This window comes from Leiobunum rupestre, chromosome 7, assembly GCF_980474605.1.
Source record: "Leiobunum rupestre chromosome 7, qqLeiRupe1.1.hap1, whole genome shotgun sequence".
NCBI classification, from domain to species: domain Eukaryota; kingdom Metazoa; phylum Arthropoda; class Arachnida; order Opiliones; family Sclerosomatidae; genus Leiobunum; species Leiobunum rupestre.
In genome coordinates this window covers 32818717-32838413 of record NC_143390.1, presented here as the reverse complement: position 1 = coordinate 32838413, position 19697 = coordinate 32818717, and the positions used below count along the sequence as shown (strand labels likewise).

General features: G+C 39.3%; 1 protein-coding gene across 2 annotated transcripts in view; it reads right to left on the bottom strand.

The window, feature by feature from the left end:
* Window positions 1–19172, bottom strand: part of LOC149936087 (cell adhesion molecule Dscam1-like) — a 90706-nt gene extending 71534 nt beyond the window's left edge. For both annotated transcript variants that reach the window (XM_090154035.1, XM_090154036.1), the window contains exons 1-3: window positions 18873–19172; window positions 16241–16567; window positions 960–1121 (exon numbers count right to left, since the gene is read on the bottom strand). In XM_090154035.1, coding sequence (XP_090010161.1) covers window positions 960–1121; window positions 16241–16567; window positions 18873–18942 — 559 coding nt within the window. In that variant the 5' untranslated portion in view covers window positions 18943–19172. The remainder of the gene's footprint in view (window positions 1–959; window positions 1122–16240; window positions 16568–18872) is intronic.
* Window positions 19173–19697: the final 525 nt, after the last annotated feature.

Here is a 19697-nt window from a genome sequence, read left to right as displayed (position 1 = left end):
CAGCCCCCGGTTGCTAAGGGGATTTCAAGAGGTCGCTTATTAAAAGCCTCCAAGAGCGGGGCTCCGGCGCGAGGACGAGGGGAGAGAGCAGCCACGCTGGATAATTCCGAATCCCTGCTATTAAAAATATTTTTTTGTCTCCTTTTCTTTCTCCTCGAGGGTAGGAGAGGGAAAAAATAACCGTGTATATACGTAGGAATAGAAAAAAAATTAAAATCACTGGACTGAAAATGTCGGTCGTCGAGGGGTGAAGAGGGATTTTGCCTCTTTTTAATAAGAACTATGAAATATTTGTAAAAAAAAATTCAACCGAGGGGGTTTTATTTAAACGGATGAACGGGTTTTTGCAAGAAATGAAGATGTAGATACCGTTTCCAACGTCTATAGTGGAAGAAAAAAGGTTTAATTCAGGGGTGGAAAATTTTAATTCTTAATACGTTTGAATTTTCTTTGGGCTTTTCGTTCAATTTGTTTACCACACCCGGAGGCTATATTTGCCATTAAATTTATAAATATATAATCGAGATGTATTTTATATTTTCCTTCGGATGTTTTATAAGAGGCTTTATTGAGTTATATAAAACTTACTTAAATGCTATATATCTTTGTAATAGGAATTTTATACTTTGCTTTGTGTACTTTATACAATATAGATCTTTGTTAAACCAAACAAACCAGAATTAATAAAAGCTACCAAATTTTACGGAATAAAACTCTGGGATTATTTCGTTCATAGATGGAAAGAATTTTAGGGGCAAAGTAAATATTTGCGTTAATAATTTAACAGGGAAGAGCAGGCTTCTGTTTGCAAACTGACGTTTAGTTTCAACCCTCTCAATTAATGGTGTTTAGGGGAAAGTTTGCTGTTTTGCTCTTTAGATGTTAAGCGGCGGAAGGCAGATTTTCAGAGGAACTTATCACAACTAAAAAATTACAATAGGCGAATGTTCAAAGGTTACCTAGACGCTTCTGGGAAACAAGAACGAATCCGTCGTCCCGCGTCCATGACATGACTCGATGGTACTCCTTGACAAAACTGGGAACGTGGCAGTGTAGCACCGCCGTGTTGCCTCGGATGACGTACTCGTCGTAAACGTGCGCCTCATAATTCTGGTGAACCACTACAAAAATGAAAGAAGCACAGTTAAAAGAAAGTTTCATCACTTGGGAAACTGACACTTTCAAAAATATTAATTTTAATACTTAATGTTTATGATTAAAATTGGCCCCGCTACTTTGTTGTTTTTATACCAATCACATATTCTAAATCATGTACTACATCGTAAGATTCTCTTAACGCCTGGTAGTCAGATACTCCCTGAACACTGCAAAGTGGCAGGTAGAACACTTCTACAGGCGTTTTTAGATGAATTTTAGACGTATCCCCGGAGACATTTAATTTTTAAACCTTTTTATTTTGGTTCTTTAGGATTGCAAAATCCGCAACGTTATGGAAATTTAATCGTCAAATGTGATAACCGCTAAAGCGAATGAGAGCTACCCAAAAACGCCAGCACCTAACCGAAATAAATTTAGCAAAATAAACAGACAAAACGGATAACAGATTTCTTCCAACAATAGGTCTCGCTTAAACAAACATTTACTTTCACTCCGACCGATGTTTATTTTAACAAATAACAACCGAGCCGTTTTCCCGTTCCTTTCCCCAACAAAATGTTGGTGATAGGGCCCACTATCGGCGTATATATCTGAAAATAAAGCCCTTTTCAATTTAGACGAGAGCTCGCAATGAGTCTTAGAGTAGGTCCAATAATTGTAAAAAATCACTATCGCGCGAACTGGTCTAACACGCTTTTCGAAAAGAGGTAGTCTATCGGGGAAAAAACGAAGACTTTACCAACGACCAACGCTTACCGAAACGTGTAGGTTGATTCAACTCCATCAAGGAGGCCTATTGTAAACCCAACGCCACCTCTCTTGGGAACAAAACTCCCGAAGAGACGATGGCCCCTCGGGATGAAGAAGGATCTTTCGGCAAGAAATGGGAGGTGAGAAAACGGATGGAAGATGAGTAAAATGCCGGCCAGGAGAGAAGAAGAGGGAGGTCTAAGATTTCGATGGAACAAGGAATATATGAATGGCCAGGGATTCCGCGGATAAAGCCCCATAGCCACCCTTCGATCACGGGTGAGCCGCGGACCGAGGCCTGCCGAGTGAGAGAGGAGAGAGGAGAGTCACGGGACGGAGGCCAGGACCACCGACCCAAAAATAAAAGGATGAGAAAGCGAGGATGACGATAAAACCATTCTACATCTTAAAGGGAGAGCGTAGGCTTTGGTCGCGCTTCGCCGTTTGAGAGGCAGGGATAGTAATGGGTTTCGGAGCCGTATTTGCAATTCGATTACATTATCCCCCTTCTTCTGAAGTCCTCCCTTTTCTAAAGCGGACCGCCACCGAGATAAGAGACGCCTACCCGACCCCCTTCCCAGTTTGAAAACGCAGATAAAGAACCGCTAGATCGAACCTCCTCTAAGAAGGGAGAAAAAATAAGATTGAGAGGTAGGGAGACCGAAATGTTTGGATTAAAATGAGCCCATGGTATAAACACCCCCTTTTCCTCCCCCACCTACCTCTTTTAGCCCGCATTTTTTTAAATAGATAAAATATGAATACGGTGATATATTTCAAGGGACTCACTTTTCGTTCGGAATATAAATTTCTTTCGAGGTGCCGTACAAGTAGCGTCTATAAGTTTAAGATTTTAGACATTTTATTTTCTTTTTAGCGAGTGTAAAATATGGAAATTTTCACGTTTTTATCCCTGTATTCGAAAAAGATACGAGTTTTTTTTATTTTTATAAAGTAAAGTTTAGTGTTTCAAATTTTATTTTTTATATGGGATACTTCGGAATATTTCATTGTATAAATCCGTTATTCGGTTTTCAAGAATTGGTGTACTTAATGATAAATCCTCCATTCAGCTCAAATAGAAATGACTATATTCCGCCGAGAATTAGATTGAGTTAAGTTCGTTCGATAGAAAATGACTTTTAAGAGGATTTAAAAAAATCGGAGTGCTTAAATTCGTTGCATATCGTCAAATTTCTTTCATCTTGCGAAAAACATGTTTGGGAAAACGCCTGTAATACCGTACTTATAACGAACTAATATTTATGGATCCTTCAAATGCGGAAAAATAAAATAGAGCTGATTATAAACGACTAGCTTGAAATAAGAGTCTAGTGAAACGCAAATAGACAAGTTAAGACAAAATGAATAGAGGATTTTTTCCAATTCATATCGGACAATGGGGCCCCCGAAGTATAAGAAGCTTATAAGGTTTGAAGAGAAATTGCTATTTTATCCCATCATTCTCCTTCGGAATTATTGTGAGGTCTCCGAGGCTGCATGAGAAGAGCCAGATTAAATACGAGTATGAGCGGACAGACGTGGACGAATTGAAAAACCACCGAAGACGAGAAAGAAACTCGAGCGCAATTCCCTTTTATAAACAAGCCTACTTTATTGAAAGAAGATACACCAGAAGAGCGGAAGGATCAGGAAAAGGACGAAAAGGAGTGGGCACTTCTTTTTTCGAGGAAAAGTCGGTTTTCGAAGGAGAAAGAGGGCCTTCTTTCTCTCAAAAGGAACCCTTCTTCACTTTTCATTTTTTCCTTATCCCGATCTCGCCGTATTCTGACATTTCGGAACCTCCTCCTGCTTGAATAGAACAAGAAAGTTGATCCTTTTGCAGAGGCTAGGCACGGACATACACATTTGGGGGAGTAGGGGATGGTCGAGTTCACTAATAACAGACGGATTTGCTACAGCCCGGAATTCATTTCTAGCCGTCTAGAGTCTTATACCAGTTCGCCGCAGCTTTTCGCAAACGTTTATAAGCTGTTTCGCGATTTCACTCCGCTATGTGGAATTTCGCGGGACTGCTATTCCTGATCATCAATGTTTGAAGCGATCCTGCTCCACGTCCCCGCCCTTAAGACCGTAAACTTCCAAAATCTAGCGTTTGTTGAAGATTTGTCTCTTTGATTTCGGTAGGGATAAGAGTCGATGAATAGGGCCCATACGCTGGTTTCAATTAAGTTCCATCGCGACGTAAACTGAACTAAAGCTCGTACGTCAGTATTTTCCGACGTCGTCAAGTTGGTTTGTATAGAGTTAGATCTACAATATTCATCCTCGTCTCGACGGTGACACCGGGATTTCTAGTCCATCGTGATTAACCGCGCCAAAACGTAACCACTAGTAAATTTCGAGCTTAATATTTAGCGAAACGGCGTCCGCCGATTCTCATTTGTTATGTTTGCTCGTGGCTTCCTCAATCTACATCGTCTACGTCTTATAGATTAATATCCGCGCGACGTTGTGACCTAATTATTGCACTAAAACAGCCCGTAATAAAGGTCAAACGTCAAGGGCATATTAAGTACATGGTGAAGCGATGGGCTACGTTTCGGCAAATATTTAGGAGGTAGAAATTTTTTAATACGTGGTTTGTTTTAATATTTTAAAAAATATTAAGAATATAAATAAGAGAGGATCAAAGGCTTTTGGTAAATAACAGAAAACGTTGAATAATAACGAAAACTAAACTTATTTGGGAAAAGTTTGATTCGAAAAATCAAAGAAATCGAGGTTCGTTTTAAATTTTATTCTTTCAGCTGAGAAGTAAATTTCAAGAGAGCTGTTTTATACAAGGGAGGGACGGGAAAATTTAAGTCGAACGAGAGCAACTTGTGTCAGGAAGCTCCCTAACCGCGCGAATCTCGAAGACCGTATTTTTAAGCCTTATATTTTTTTCCTATCCGGAAGAAAGTCTCTTTACGTTTAATCTTAAAAAAAAGTTTATTTCGAAGTCCATCGTAAATTCTTAGCAAAACAGGATCTTGGTCGAGACTAGTATTTCTCTCAATGTAATTCTATATCACAACAGCGGAAAGGAAAAAACATTGCCGAACGAAGCAGCCATACTGTTGCTACTACATCCCGAGCGAACGAAACTATTTCAAAAACAATGGAACCGAAAAAGAAAAGAATAGAGGCTCGGCCTTATTCGGATTCCATATTCGTGAAAGTTTAGCTTAAGACCGACTATATTTTATATAATACTATAAGTCTATAAAATTTCGTATCATATATTTTTTTCAGCTCGATCCGTTTAGTTATTTCAGTCGATAGAGTTTAGAAAAGAAGATCTACGAAAAGGAGATTTTCTTAAATAAAAACGATGGCAGAAGCGGGGATCTCCATCCTCTTATGGTTTCTTTCTTCAAAACTATATTTCGGATTAAATTTTTGGTTTTATGGAAAAAAAACTTTTCCCTTTTAGCTAAAGTTTTAGATAGAAGGGTTTAAAATATACGTCGGCCTAGTTCTGGCACAGCCACCAATTCAATTACTATCCAATCCAGCTTAGTACTTTAAGAACAGAGTCTGAGGTGTACTCTACTAAATTGAGCACCGCGTGATGATATCGCGTATATGCGATGGAGAAACGAGCTGCCTTCTTTTCATACACGTTTCATAATAGTACGTATACGTAGGTATATAAATATTGGAGAAATATTACCCGCTTCGTAAAAGAAAAATACATCATCAATAAGCAGAGGTGGTAACCCAAATGTTTCGGTGGATGTTGACGGGCCAAGAGGCCTCGCTAACATTTTATATCACTTGGTTTCGCATATGGGCTCATCAGATTCTCCAATTTAGAAAACTTTTTATCACTTCTATTCTCGCCGCTACTTATAGGTGTGGTACCAAAGCGATTTCTTTTTAGGCCCTCTTTCTCCTTTCAAGTCGATCTTGGCTTAATCCTCTTTGAAAACTTCTCTTTTTTTCTCTTGAATTATTGATCGGAAGCGCTACCTATTGTTCGATTTTTTTTTAGCTTTTTTCTTCTTATACTTTTCATCTCGCCTCCGTCGGCGAATCCTTTCTTACCACCCCGGGAGACGCTCTTTCTTCCAAACTGGGGTCAAATCGAGAGGCGTTCGAGGCTGATTTTGAAAGGGGGGGTGTAACTATTGACGCTTGTCGAACGACAACGTAATGAAGGTTGATGAAGGGGGTGAAGTTGGCTTCTTTCGCGGTGTTTCCGCCTGCGACTCGGAACCTAAACCAAAAGGAGGGTTAGCTGGAACCACCCAAATTTATCGCCTGACAGCCAGCATGGTCACCAATCGCGATACGAGTGCGCTACTCTCAAACGAAACAGTCTATACTCTAACACCCTTACTCCGAAAAAAGCTGGAAAGGCTCGTAGAAAAAGCACCCTCGATAAGTAAGGGGACGCCATCAGAGTTGGGAATTCTTCCATGTACTTAAGACAAACCTTGTAGTAGCCGTTGATGTCGGATCTCTAGGGTGCGCTTAAGTACTTTTACTGATTGAGTAGCCGGTTGAGAAATACTTCAACAAGTAGTTTCTTTCCTTGTTAAGTAGATCTGGGAAAAACGCCAGAAGGATATCCCTTACGTATCAATCTTAAGAGTACTACGTGCGCTCGAGTAACGTGTATTGGAATGGCTCTTCTTCGTACTAAACGACTTATCAGTGGATAAAGTAACAAATCCATATCCCTAGTATCATTTAATCCGTTCCACGGGTTCACGGTAATTTTATCGGTTCCTACGAACGAACGGAGATAAATATTTTTTTTACGGAATCTATTCAATGGATATTCCCAAGGTAAAAGATTTAAAAAAGCGCTTCTTCGTGAAAAGAGAATGAACCATGCAAGGTCCGGGGCAAAAAGATAGGTTTCCAATATAAATGAAGGCATTCATTCTATTGACCATTGGCAAGCGGCTCCAGGCCCGGAAAAATGTCTTTTTACTTTTGAATAAACGCGGTTGGGATAAGCCTGCAGAAATGGAAAGAGCGGAAAAAGGAGTCGTGGCGCGAGAAAGAAAGGGGACAAAAACTTAGAATCCAATATCCGATGAGAGTAGAGTCTATATTGGTTTCACGGACTTCTGAAGGAGAGGAGTCGACCCGAGCCGGGATGCGGTGAAAGTCGCCCTTTTTCTCTCGGCTTGAAAACGAGAGGGAGAACTATGCCTCGAGACAAAGAAAGGACCACAAGTCGTTCGCGCTCCAGGCTAATTACAGAGGGACAGTGCGTCTAATTCGATTGCTTTTTGGCGGGGCGGAGGCGGACAATATTAGCGGCGAGCGAGAGGAGGGAGCGGGGCGTATAGCGTCCAAGAGATAGGAATGCCTACATTAACTTCGACCCAACTCCGAAACCCCCGCGAGGTACTTTTATCGACGTTCACGCTCCTAGGAAGAAACCCCAAGAGCCAAAGCGCGGAGCACCGAGGAAAGATACACCTATCTCTTTCTCCACCCTTTCTTCTATCCGCGAGCGCGGCTAAAGGTGAGAATGATAGAAGACCAGCGCTAATGAGATTTTCAACGACGATTCCAGGGAGACACTCGTACCTATAACTAACGGCTAAAGACAAAGGGATCCAAGAACCGCGGCTTCGAGGCGAAACCCCTTATCTCCCGCCAAGCCTACAATTCTAACTTCAGTTCTCCCGAACATCCCAAGGGTGGTGCAGTCTGCGTTATTTCCGTACGCCTATAGGGTCACGTAGGTTACGAATAACTTGGCCCTGCCTCTTTAGTCTAACGAAACGTCCTTATTTGAGGCCCTACCTAAGCAATGTTGCATAGTGCCTACGCGCGAATGTCCTACCCTTAAAAGTTAACGCTTAATTATAAAGGAAATATTTTCACTCTTAAGACGACCGAGTCAAGTACCTCTTTCTCTTTTCGTATCCTTCAAGATCTCGGAAACGCGCCCAGCGTGGTTTCGCAAGTGGGAACCAGTTTGATCACGAAACGCGCGGTCTTGCAATCTGCAGGTCATTTCAACCTCCCCGTCGAGCTAATAATATTGACTTCAAAATCCGCGCTTTTCTAAAAGGGGAAGCGAGGCATACCGAGGGGAGTGGGTGTTCAAAATATCTGTTTGTCAAAACCGGGAATAATTGGCTCCATTCGTTAATTGCCCGCGCGCTTTTCAATCGAAATATTAATGAGAGTTTTCATCGCGAGAAAACTTTTTAAAAAAGGAGCGAAATAGAGGATGGGCGAAGCGAGCGGGGGATCTGAGTAATGAGGAGCCAACTTATTCCAAAGACGGTTAATTAGAGCAGTTATCCCCGCCACGTCCTCCTTCGTATTCTCTCTTTCCGCGTTAAACCCTAAAAAACGGAAAGGAACCAACTTCCATCGGCGGCATATCGGAAAAGGCGCGAAAAAACTAAGAGAAACTGAAGCAATTACCAGTGTTTTTACGAACCTAACAAGTAAAAAATTGCGCGAATAGAGACTTGGGAGATGAACTAGTTTAGTATGATGCCCGAATTGGTTTTTTGCCCACCACGAATTTGAAGCTGAGTTGGCTAGGTTAACTTAAAATCGAAAGTCCCCGCCTGGGACCGAGACGTGATTCTTTATTAGGTCGACGGCCGAACTTTGACGATGGAAAAAGGAAACGAAACGGGAAAATGTGAATGCTCCCGAGTCCCGCGAGACGTCGTTACGATAATTTAAGCCTGATCCTTTCAGGGGTTTCATTTGAAAAAGGGTATCGTAATTTATCACGTTTGCGGCTCGATGTCGCCAACGCTAGATATAACTCATAAAGATGGTTAAATTTCTAAAATTAAAAGCGCCGGTTCAACCCTTTATGTAAATTACACGTCGCAAAAGGCTGTTTCATGGGAAAAAAGAAAGGTTTCGCCTTCATTTCATTACGTTGAAATATTTCGTCATAATTGATAAAAATAACTCGAGTGGTAGGCCAAAGCAAAGGTAACGGCTCGATTAAAAATATAATGAAAATCATTCATAAACCGTCAAATACCAACTCCACCGTGCGCGATTAAAATTACAAATAGCTTTTTTTGTCTTAAGCGTAGTGGCGTTACTTCTATGGAAACTTTCCCTCCCAAAATAAATCGATAACGAATTCATCTTATCGCATTCAACACAGCTTCTGCTATGGAGGAGAGGGCGACCTCTTTGTTACGAATAAGGCAACAACCCCCGTTAACCGAAACAATTGGGAAAGAAAGCTACAGGAGCAGGCATGGTCAGTTTGATTAATTTCTCTCCGAGGATCTCATTACCGAACAAACAACCTCTTTCCGCTTCAAACCCCCTCCACCGCCACCCTCTCGTGCCCTTTTCTCCATATACCACCCAGCCTCCTTTACCCAAGAAAAAGATGCTTTCGACAAAAATAGAGATATTGCTTTCGTTCTAGCTACGTTTACACTTACATTGTTAATGCGATTGCGATCAACCAATGTTTTCAGTAAAGATCACGTTACACTGGAAGTGACGTTAACAGTTTGGTCACACGTATAAACGCTTATTGGCCGAGTTTTAAACTTAATCTGTGAAAACTTCTGTTATGTCCTAATTCTTTCTGAACAGTGGCTGAAATATTCAGCCAAAAATCCTTTAAATCCAAAAGTCATCTGCTATTTCCTCACACATTTAATTGAAGGGTATTATTAAGGAAGATCAAGATTTACTCAGCTCGGATACGTAACGTCCGTTTAAAACGAAATCGATCACGTGTTTCCATTAAGGCGAGGAATATTCTTTCGCGTTCAATGAACGCAACCCTTCAACTTATGACACGCTCTTTACGTTGGGTATGGGTGTACGAGCGTTCGCGTTGGTGCCCGAGGAATGTTGCTCATCGATAAGCTGACTCGACAACCAAAAGATAGTTCTTCTGATCAAGCTAGTCCCGCATCCCGCGCCACTCTACGGTGACCCCAGCAGCTTCGTGACTTCCTTGAAAGCGGCTACTCTTAAAAAATAAGTAAAGTCAGGTTCCGCGTAAAGCTGCGAAACCACGATAGTCGATCAACCGTACAAGCGCTGTATACAACTTCCCGGGATCCAATCAAACGGCCGGGAAAACATTACGGCTAAAGTAAAATGCCAAAGTACCCCCACCAAGAAAGAAAGAAAGAGTGAACAATTGAATCTAACGTCTTCAGTAACGCTATAATTTCGCGATGCTACCGGGCCGCGCAGCAAGCAACGAGGGCGGATGGCAATCAAGCGCGGAGCCGACTTGTGACTGCTGCCTCTGGTAATTAAGGAAGACAAGCGTTTTTTTCTACGAAGCTTCGCTCTCTTCGTCAGTGCCGAGGAGTAAAAAAGCCTCTTTTCTATTGAAAGCTTTTTCTTCACTTTGGGCGGACGATTGGGCCTGGAAGAGGAGCGGGGTGGAGGCGCGCGCCTATCGTGCCTAGTCACCGTTCATCAAAGTAACTCTGCCACGCCCATAGTTATACGCTATATATAATTAACGAGCCTAGAGCGTTTGAGGGTGCGAGTTCGCGAAGGCCACCGAGAAAGCGACGGCTCGAATCATGACTGCTAATTCACTAACGTTTTACCGAAGAAAACTGTAATTTTATTGGCAACCCTACTACGGCTAGTTCCAGACTATCGGATGGCGCAGTCTACGCAGCGTAAGCTTTCAAGTGGCTAAGTCAGCTCCTTTTCTCGTCTAACGAATGAGAGCCCAGCGCGTGGGTTCACTATCTGGGTTCGGCGGAGGGCAGTCTAAGGGTTCGAGGCTGTTACGAACGAGCCTTCACCGGGACTGCGTTCCATTAGAGAAAACAATTCCTAATATGGATTAGGGGACGGGTTGGACAACCCGAGCCAAAACCCTGGAAGTAAACAGCCTTATCGAAGTAGCCCACTCACGGTGGTAGGAGTAGCGATGGTATAGAGCCCGGGCCAAAGGCGTCATAACTGTAAAAATCTAATTTTACGGGTTCTTGTTGTTGTTACTAGCGCTGGGGAGATAACGGAGTTATTGCACCCTATCTACTCTCGTTAATGTCAATAGAAAGAAAATGAGATAAGAAAGGGAGGATTTCCGCCATATATTTCAGCCCGCTACAATGGTCATATTCTTCCTATTAAGGGTTTTATTCGATATCGTTTCTTTCTATGTTCTCCCGACATGCTCCCTAACTTGAGTGATTTGTTGGCCTATTACGACGGTATAGCGAACAAGACGCTGCGAGTACCTATCGCTACGTTATGGTAATTTTACGCGTAAGCTTCGTACATTTGACAGGAACTGCAGCTACGTCCCGAAATTTAAATGATGGCATCTTCGAAATTACGCTCGTGCTGTTATTTTGAGAAGAAATACGACTTGTAACAATATTTTTCATATTAATGAATTTAAGTTCACGAACTTTATGAATGTTCCCTTATTTTAAACTTCAACGGCTTTATTTTCTCCTGGTTCCCCTAAGAAGTACCTCTTCCGTTAAAACCCAACATGTATCAGCGTTTGGGAGGCTGAGAGGAAGCATTTCGCTAAATCAGTCAACCTTTTCGGGAATCCGAGAGGAAGGTCAATGAAGATTTCAAACGGTGGCGAAATACTGACCAGCGCATACAAATAGACGGACACGTCTCGCTCTCTCTCTCTCTCTCTCTCTCTCCTAGTAAGCAGTGATGCCGTTCGGACTCCTCTTCGAGAAACTTCTTGACAAAACACGTTAAGTGACCGCGCTTCGTTATGTTGTGCGCGCTCGTATCTTCTTTGCTTGGAGAGTGATCTGTGCCCCGTTGAACTACGCCCGCATCGAACTCTACGGTACCGTAAGATGAAATAACTTTATTTAAGTAAATGGGAACCAGAGAGCCAAAACTTCGCCGTATAAATGTTGTCAATTTAATGTTTATGTTTTATTATTATTCTAATCGTAATGACCAACAATAAAAGTAACGGATTTATCTTTTCTAATAACGTAATGCGAATCTTGATTTCTTAGTTTCAATGCTGACACTTTACTTTAACTTCCCCTAGACACGAACTAATTAATTTTTCCCCCTCCCATTAGGGTAATATCTCATTTATTTTTTTAAGTGTCGCAGACTCAATGCGAGATATATATAATTTATGGTAAATTCTTTGCCTCGCTTAAGGAGATTCCACTACATGTTGGTAAACCTCGTCCAAAAAAATCAATGTTTAATGACTCGAGCTTATGAGAGTGTAAAGTCTAAATAGAGCTTAACGTTACTAGCCAACAACTTCAAATTTCAAGGAAATATCCCCTTGAAACAGTTTGAATCTGAAAATAAAAATTATTACCGGGGAAGCTATTTTAAGTATTTTTACTAGCGAGCGTGAAAATGGTGCTTTTGACTGAAGAATTCAATATTTACCTAAAACAATCACGCATTCCTAATAGTAGAAAGCATTTAACGACTTTAAGAAACAAATAGACTTTTCATCGATTTTGAGAGTAAGGAAATTATACAAACGTGACAATTTTTACAATATTATTTTATCAGAAAAAATAATAACCATTTTAAATAGAATAAATTTCTCACAGGAGAAAATATATTTTCAGATTATTTAAATAATAAACATTTAAATTGGCTTCACTTCCTACATGAAAAGTAAATTGAGATTAGAAAATATCCTTAATCGGAAATTGCCCATGGCGAGAAAGCCCCGAATCTTAGATTTCTGATTGTGAAAAAAATTGCGTATGCTTCTTTTTTATCTATTTTATTATTCAGAGCTATCATGTAGGTTGATGAGAGAGAAAGCCACGAAAAAATCTCTCCCGTTATGAGAAGTATTTTTTTCGGAGAAAATGCGTATAACTCCCTGGAGCGATAGATTTTTCTAAAGTTTCATTTTGCAGAGCGTAAATAGAATGGGAGAACTCAGCAAAGAGGAGGGAAAAGTTTCATATTTTCAATCTTATCTGGATAGGTGAGAACGCGGGAACTACGAGAGAGGAGTACACTAGCTCCCAATCATTCTGGGAGCAAAAAATATAGAAATTTTCCGTCAGATAAGCCAATGCAAAAGGAGGAGAGACTTACCGACACTCGAAACCCCTAAAATGAACAAAGCAGCTTCACGCCGCGAATTATATTGCTTTTCGCTTTCCCGAAACTCAAATAGAAAAGTACCATTCTCAGGGTTAATATCGGCAAGAAAAAGCCGCAGAATTCCTAATGCAGTTTTTCCTAATATGGAAGAAAACCGATTATTCGATTATTTATTCCTGGACCATACCAATTCTGGGTAGAAGAGAAGAAGTTCCAGCAAACATGTGAAAATCACCTTAAGAAATATTTTTTTCGCCAATTTTTCAATCCAAAGAAATTTTTTAACAACACTGTTTAAATGAAACATACAATGGGCGGAGTGAATCCTTAGATATTCTACTATAAAAATCCGCCCGATTTTTGTAACAACCATGAGCAAAAATTCTTTTTACGATATATTTTAAAAAAGAAAATTTCCAAGAATTTGGGAACCGAGAAAATTGCTGAACGGAGATTTTCTCTCTTTCTTGCTCGCAAGCCGCGTGAGAAATAGTAACTTTGACGTCGAATTTAGCTCGAGCAGAAATAAAGACTGACTTCTTCCGCCCATATCGTCCCTTTTAAGGAATAACCTCGAAAAAATCCAAAACTTTTTTATCTTTCTTCTTCGTTCTCTCGCCTGCTCTCTCGCTCTCTTTGCTACACTTCTTCCCCTCTCGGTAAATTGAAGATGCATTATTTAATGACTGCCTAGCAGATGTTCCTGTAGTTTTCTAATGGAATTGATTAAGACACAAGAGAAAAAGAAGAGAAGGGCAATGTAGAGAAATAAAAAAGCTCTCAGATCGTGGAATGATACTAAGACGAGCTCTATCTGCGGCTGCAGCGACGGATCGAGTCGCGGCTTCGGGCTGAAAGAAGATTCGTCTCATTTTGTAAAAAGCGCCATTTAGCCACTGTCACATTGAAGAGCATTTTTCTATTCGCGTAATTCGTCGGGAAACCCATTTCATTCCGTCTCCAACAATAAAAAGTCAGTGTTTGTATTTCATTAAAATATGAAGATTTTTTCATATATATATTGCTTAAGAAAACTCACCAATAATTAGCTACGATTAAGGAAACCATTTTAACAAGAAATCAATATTTTTCTTTAATTTTGCGGTATTAATTTTTCATTAAAAATACTGATATTTCGAACGGAAATTGTATTATCGCGTATCTTCGGAATAAAAATTGTATTGAAGCCCTAAATGTGGTGCATCCCAGAACGGGTTAGCTATTTAAACAGTTAAATATTAAAATTGTGCTTTACGCGTGCTTTGCTAATTTATTTGGAACATATTGATTACTAACATAGGTTAAAATATCATATTTAAGGGGAAGACTACAGTGGCCATTGTCTATTTTCGCGCTATTTCAAGCTGAACTGTTTTATTTTTGTGTTTTAACTTAAAAAATTAATATTTAAGTGTGGTTTAGTGCTTAAAATAATTTAATTATTACGTTTTAATTTGGACCCCCGGAGCTAAACAAGTTGGGCAAGCGCCCAAACTTCCCTTTATTTATAGCCTTATATCTCGTTAACTATTAATATTATAATTATCAAAATTATTTTAAGCACTAGAGGAAGGTTCAGCCTATTAATTAAAATATAATTCGATTGTGTAATTGTTAAAACTAAGACGTTCAGCTTGAACGAAAAAGAGGCTTTTACTATAGTCTTCCCCCTTAAACGTAAAATTTCTGAAAAAAATTTAACATCAAAATTACAAACATATATCCAAAACAAATTTAATCTAGGTTTGAAGCTTCTTTATCGTGTTAGTATTAGGGTTATATAAAAAAACTATTTATAAAAGGTTGGTCTTTAATTCTATTTTCATAAAGACTCAAAACATAGTATTTTTAAGAAATTAATAAATGGCAGTCAAAAATTCTAAAAAAAGGATTGAATTGGACTTTCACAACTTTGGGTTTCATTTAAGGCGGAAGTAAGTAGTTTTGTGTTTCTGGAAAATAATAAGAGATGGCGCTGGTGTTGTCAGAAAAATGTTTTTTTCTTCAATTTCACGTTATTTAGTTAAACTCATTGTACTGTTAAAGCTGAGAGCAACGCTCGCGCATTATAAAAACGTACTCGCGCTGAAATAATAGCTCTCGGAATAAAACGATACTTTAGCGCGTTACATTTGAATTTTGCTATTTTTTAAGAAAGTCGTGCACCAAGACCTTAGCGACTTCCCGCGTTAGTTAAGCTAACTACTCAAAAATACGGTTTTAATTGAATATAAAATTTGTTCGTTAGGCTAGCGGTGCCATTTTCAATCGTAAACGAGATTTATGTCAAACCTATAGAGAGCAGTTTTAATTTTAAGAATCGGTCCAATAGTTAAGATTTTTTCAAGGACGTCAGTTTCCAAATACTATAGTTTGTAAAATATTTAAAATTAAATATTAAAAATAAATTCGAATTTAAATCTTCAATCATTGACTAGTTAAGGTTTCTAACAAATTTATGTAAAAAACCGAGGTTTAATATCTTAATTATTGTAGAATTAGTAAGTGTCGTAAGATCGTTTCATTTTTAGAGTTACTGCTGACTTACCCCTTAATTTAAATTATTGGTTCGGGAACAGAGATAGATTAACTGTCGACAACTAGGTCTCACCTCGGAAACCCTATAAATGTGTATTTTCTCTGAGAGGTAAACAGCCTTTCAATTCCACAGGCCTTTTGATTATCAACCTCATAGTCATTTATGTATTTTTCTAGTTAATAAAAATAAATTTACCCTTAAGTTCAATTGAAAATATTATAAACTTCTCTAATTTAAAAACCTGGCCCTAAAATATATATCATAATCGATTAATACATGCAATTTTTAAGGGCTAGCATAGCGCCAAATAAGTTGAAGAAAGTAATGAATCTTATCCCCTTATTCTCTTAGTAGCCTATCAACATGTTAATATTTATTTCAATTCCTTAAGAATATGAATATGTCCAGATTTAGATTCAACTGGAAACAAATAACTTTCATTTCATATCCAATTATGTTTGGATCAAATAAGTTTGATCACATACGAATAAAGTTATATTTCACGCATTATAATTTGGAATCAAAATTTATCCACCTTTTTTGAAAGGGTTGGATCACAGTATATTTTACAAATTATTTTAAAAGCATTTAAAAATACGATAAACATTTAGGCGATATTAATGTTTCAAAATATAACCAACCTAGGATTCCCTTAAAACTTTCCTTAATCATATTTAAGTGAATAGGAAGACAAAAATGAAAAGTCTCCAAGTCCCAGCATTAACAATGACACACACTAAGACCACAATTTTGACTTAAGCTTAAAAGCTAATTAGTTTTAAAAAATGTCAATCAACTGACCTCCTCTGACGTGGACATCTCTGGATCCGATGGTTCCCAAGGCATTGGTGGCCAAACATCGGTAGACAGCCGAGTGAACGTCTTGACGGTAGTTGGAGGCGACGAAAGGTGGAAACACTAAGGAGCCGTCTTGTCTCAAGTGCCGAAGTCCGGGGACGTCACCCACCAGCATTCCGTCTCGCTTCACCCAAGTTACTGTCGGTGGCGGGTTACCATCAGCGACGCACGAGAGCATAGTTCCGGAGGTATTCAGAAACACCACTTGATTTGGCGGCTCTCGACTAAATTTCGGGCCTCGCAAGAAAGAAGGCACCCCTGCCGTTACGTCTGTAACAATTAAATCGCTGCTTTTAAAGTTCGTACCAAATATTTATAATTACAAGTTTAAAATTAAATGATTTGCTAATCATATCGAACTCTATTAAAATAAGGAACGCGCATCGTAAATTTGGTCGCAAAACTATTAAGAAAATGATCAAATACAAATTTTGAATTTTTAAAAGAAATTCACTAAATGTATAATAACTGGTTCTATAGCCAAGAATTTCGTACGGTGAGCAGCGTAGAAGAGATAATTTTTGGTTTAAAGTGCACGAACCGTATAGCTTTAAACCATATACATTAAAAGACACTAAACTATCTTCCCAGAGCAATATATAGTCATATTTTTGGCACTTTTTAAAACATTTTTTCTTTTTCAAAGAATATTTTTTTATATTTCTTTCCTCCATTTAAATTTGCATTAGCATTTTTTTCACGGCGAGAAAATTCTTAAATTTTTTGGAATAAAGTTTGTAAAGTGTAGTGAGGGCGTTGGGTTTCCGAATAATATTGCGGGGCTGGAGAGGCTACATGGGCCCAGGAACGTATTAATAATTCAAAGTTGTTATAACGAATATCCATAATGCTCATCTTATGTTCAAAGAAAATAATAGTATCATACGAACGCAACTCCGTATCGCTTCCGTTTCTACTTAAAGGAAGCTTCACACCCAAGTTTAGAGAAGACGGTTAAGAAATTTCGCATAACGAGTAGCTAGGTGTACTGGGGGGGGGGGGAGTTAAAGAGAATATACACTCAGTCTCTGAACTACAGTCGTTAAAAAGTGTTTTATAGCAATTGAAAATAGAAAATTGGGGGTTATAAAAAATTTACGTTCTTCGCCAGTTTAATGGAGTTTTTCTATAGAGACCGCTTAAAGCTAACTACTGTCACCGGGCCGCTTATATCTTATAGGTATCTTCTCCTTCACTACGTTACATCATAGCATTTTATAATACAGGCGGTACACGTTATCCTCACTGCGAACCTCTTCTTTATTGACTTTAATTTTCCTCGCTCACTGGTGGCTGACTAATAGTTTTGAGGAAACGTAAAGGGGACGGAATTAACGATTTAAAAAAACACACTTTGATCGGATAATTAAACACGGATCACTAAACTTAAAAATGTATTTTCAGTCGAAGGTCAATTAAAATGGAAATCGAGCACGAACTGCATTATTCCCCAATGTAAATATGGCCCAATTACAACCTTAGATAGATAAATTTATTTGTCTAAAGTCAGTCTCATTAAAATTTAAGATATATACACGTGGTTTACAGATACGTTTGTAATGGAAAAGTAATGGAAACCAATTTGAATATCTATACTTCTCTCCGAATTATAAATAATGAAAGAGACGCGCCGTTTATTTACAACTAAATAGCTAATTAAAGCTTCATCAGCAATTTTCATTTTCTACACAAGCGTAAGTGTCATATTTTATCGGCCCATTTTTGACACGTAAATTTTGTAACTTTGAACATAACTTAATCTTAAAAGGATGGGAAAATGGGCCACATTGACAGTTTATGAATTTCCCTTTTAAAAGTTTTCTACCGCCTGGTGGGTGACTTAACCCTGAACAACGGTGTTTGACCCTTAGAACATTTCTACAGGCGGTTTTAGACCAAATATAGGTCAAATCGTATTTTCTGGGAGTAAACGATCCCAAATAAAAATAAAACGACTTTTAAATGTGGATATTTAAATAAAAATAACCAATAATCAAATATTGATCGGTTTTTAAATAACACTACTGCAGTATCTCCTTTATATATTTTCGACGGGGAAAGAAATTTATTAAGCCGGAAACTAAATATAATAATAATTATAAACACCCTAATTAAAGTTTAGTTTATCGATTTTTCAAAATAACGCTGGAAAGTAAAACACTGAATAACGAGATATTCTTATATAACTGAAACTATTAGAGAAAACATATAGCCGGTGTAATTAAAGCGCTTGTGTAAATTTCAAGTGAAATTAGGCCCAGAAAAACACGAGTTATCACCTATTTAAGAATTCGTAAACTGTGAACATTTTGGTAACGCTAATCGAGATCCGAAATTACCTTTAACCGCAACGGCACTTTCAACTAAAAGGAGGTTCCCATTAATTTAAAAGTCGTCCCGGGAGAACGTCCAAAGCTGGATATTTTCGATTTAATTCCCGCGAAGAATTCGTTAAGAGAACCGTATAAGGACCCTCCCAGGGCTGATGCTCCCTACCCTAGTCTCTCGCGGGCGTCCCTTAAGCGCACAGTCATAAAGGGCGATTCGCTAGAGAAAAGTCATTCCCAGAACTCACCCATTAAAGTCAAGCATCCCGATAGCATCACCAAGTAAATAGCATCCTTTATCTTCATACCAACATTCATTAGCACAGTCAGTTGGATTAAAGATCAAAGTCCGAACGGCGACCGCTTATACTCGAGCTACCGTAATCTTTTCCTCGCTTTTCGGGTAAATATTCGAGCGAGCGATAATAGTTTTCAAGGTACTAAAATAGAGAGATGCGGGTAAATGAGAGAGAGATAGATAGCGCGTTAAACCGGCGGTGTAGGTCACATCCGAATCGAAGGAGCTCTCGCTGCCCGGACGACCCAACCTACGATGCGGCCGCGCAAGATCTGCCCTTCTAGGAGCCGGCTCCTCGATCGACTCTCCGGTTTTAATTCCCCGCTCCCTCACGTGACCCCGTCACGTGGTTGGTACGTCGATTTTCCAGCGCCATAGTGGATCAAAGCCTCAGTCGAGAGCGCTCTCGAAGCGACGAAAATGGAAACTCCAGCGAGTTCCGGCGAATCACGCGCGGAATATAGACTAATATCCTTCGGAAGCCCGCGTTTTCAAATTGGGACGAAGCAATTGAGAATAGGGCCCGAAAATGCTCGGTTTGTCAGATTGTTCCCTTCCACTCTCCGTTCTATCTCGCTCTCTCTCTGCTGCTTCTCCATGGGCTGGCTCCATCTCCCGAGTGAGCTAGAAGCTACATACGCGAGGACGCTCGCGATTCTAGAGGGCGCATAATGAGATTGCCGATGAAGATATGATTGGAATTTTTCGATTTCTCGCCGAGTCAGCGAAATATGAAATGATAGTTCTCCAACGGCGTTATTACTAGTCTCCTCTG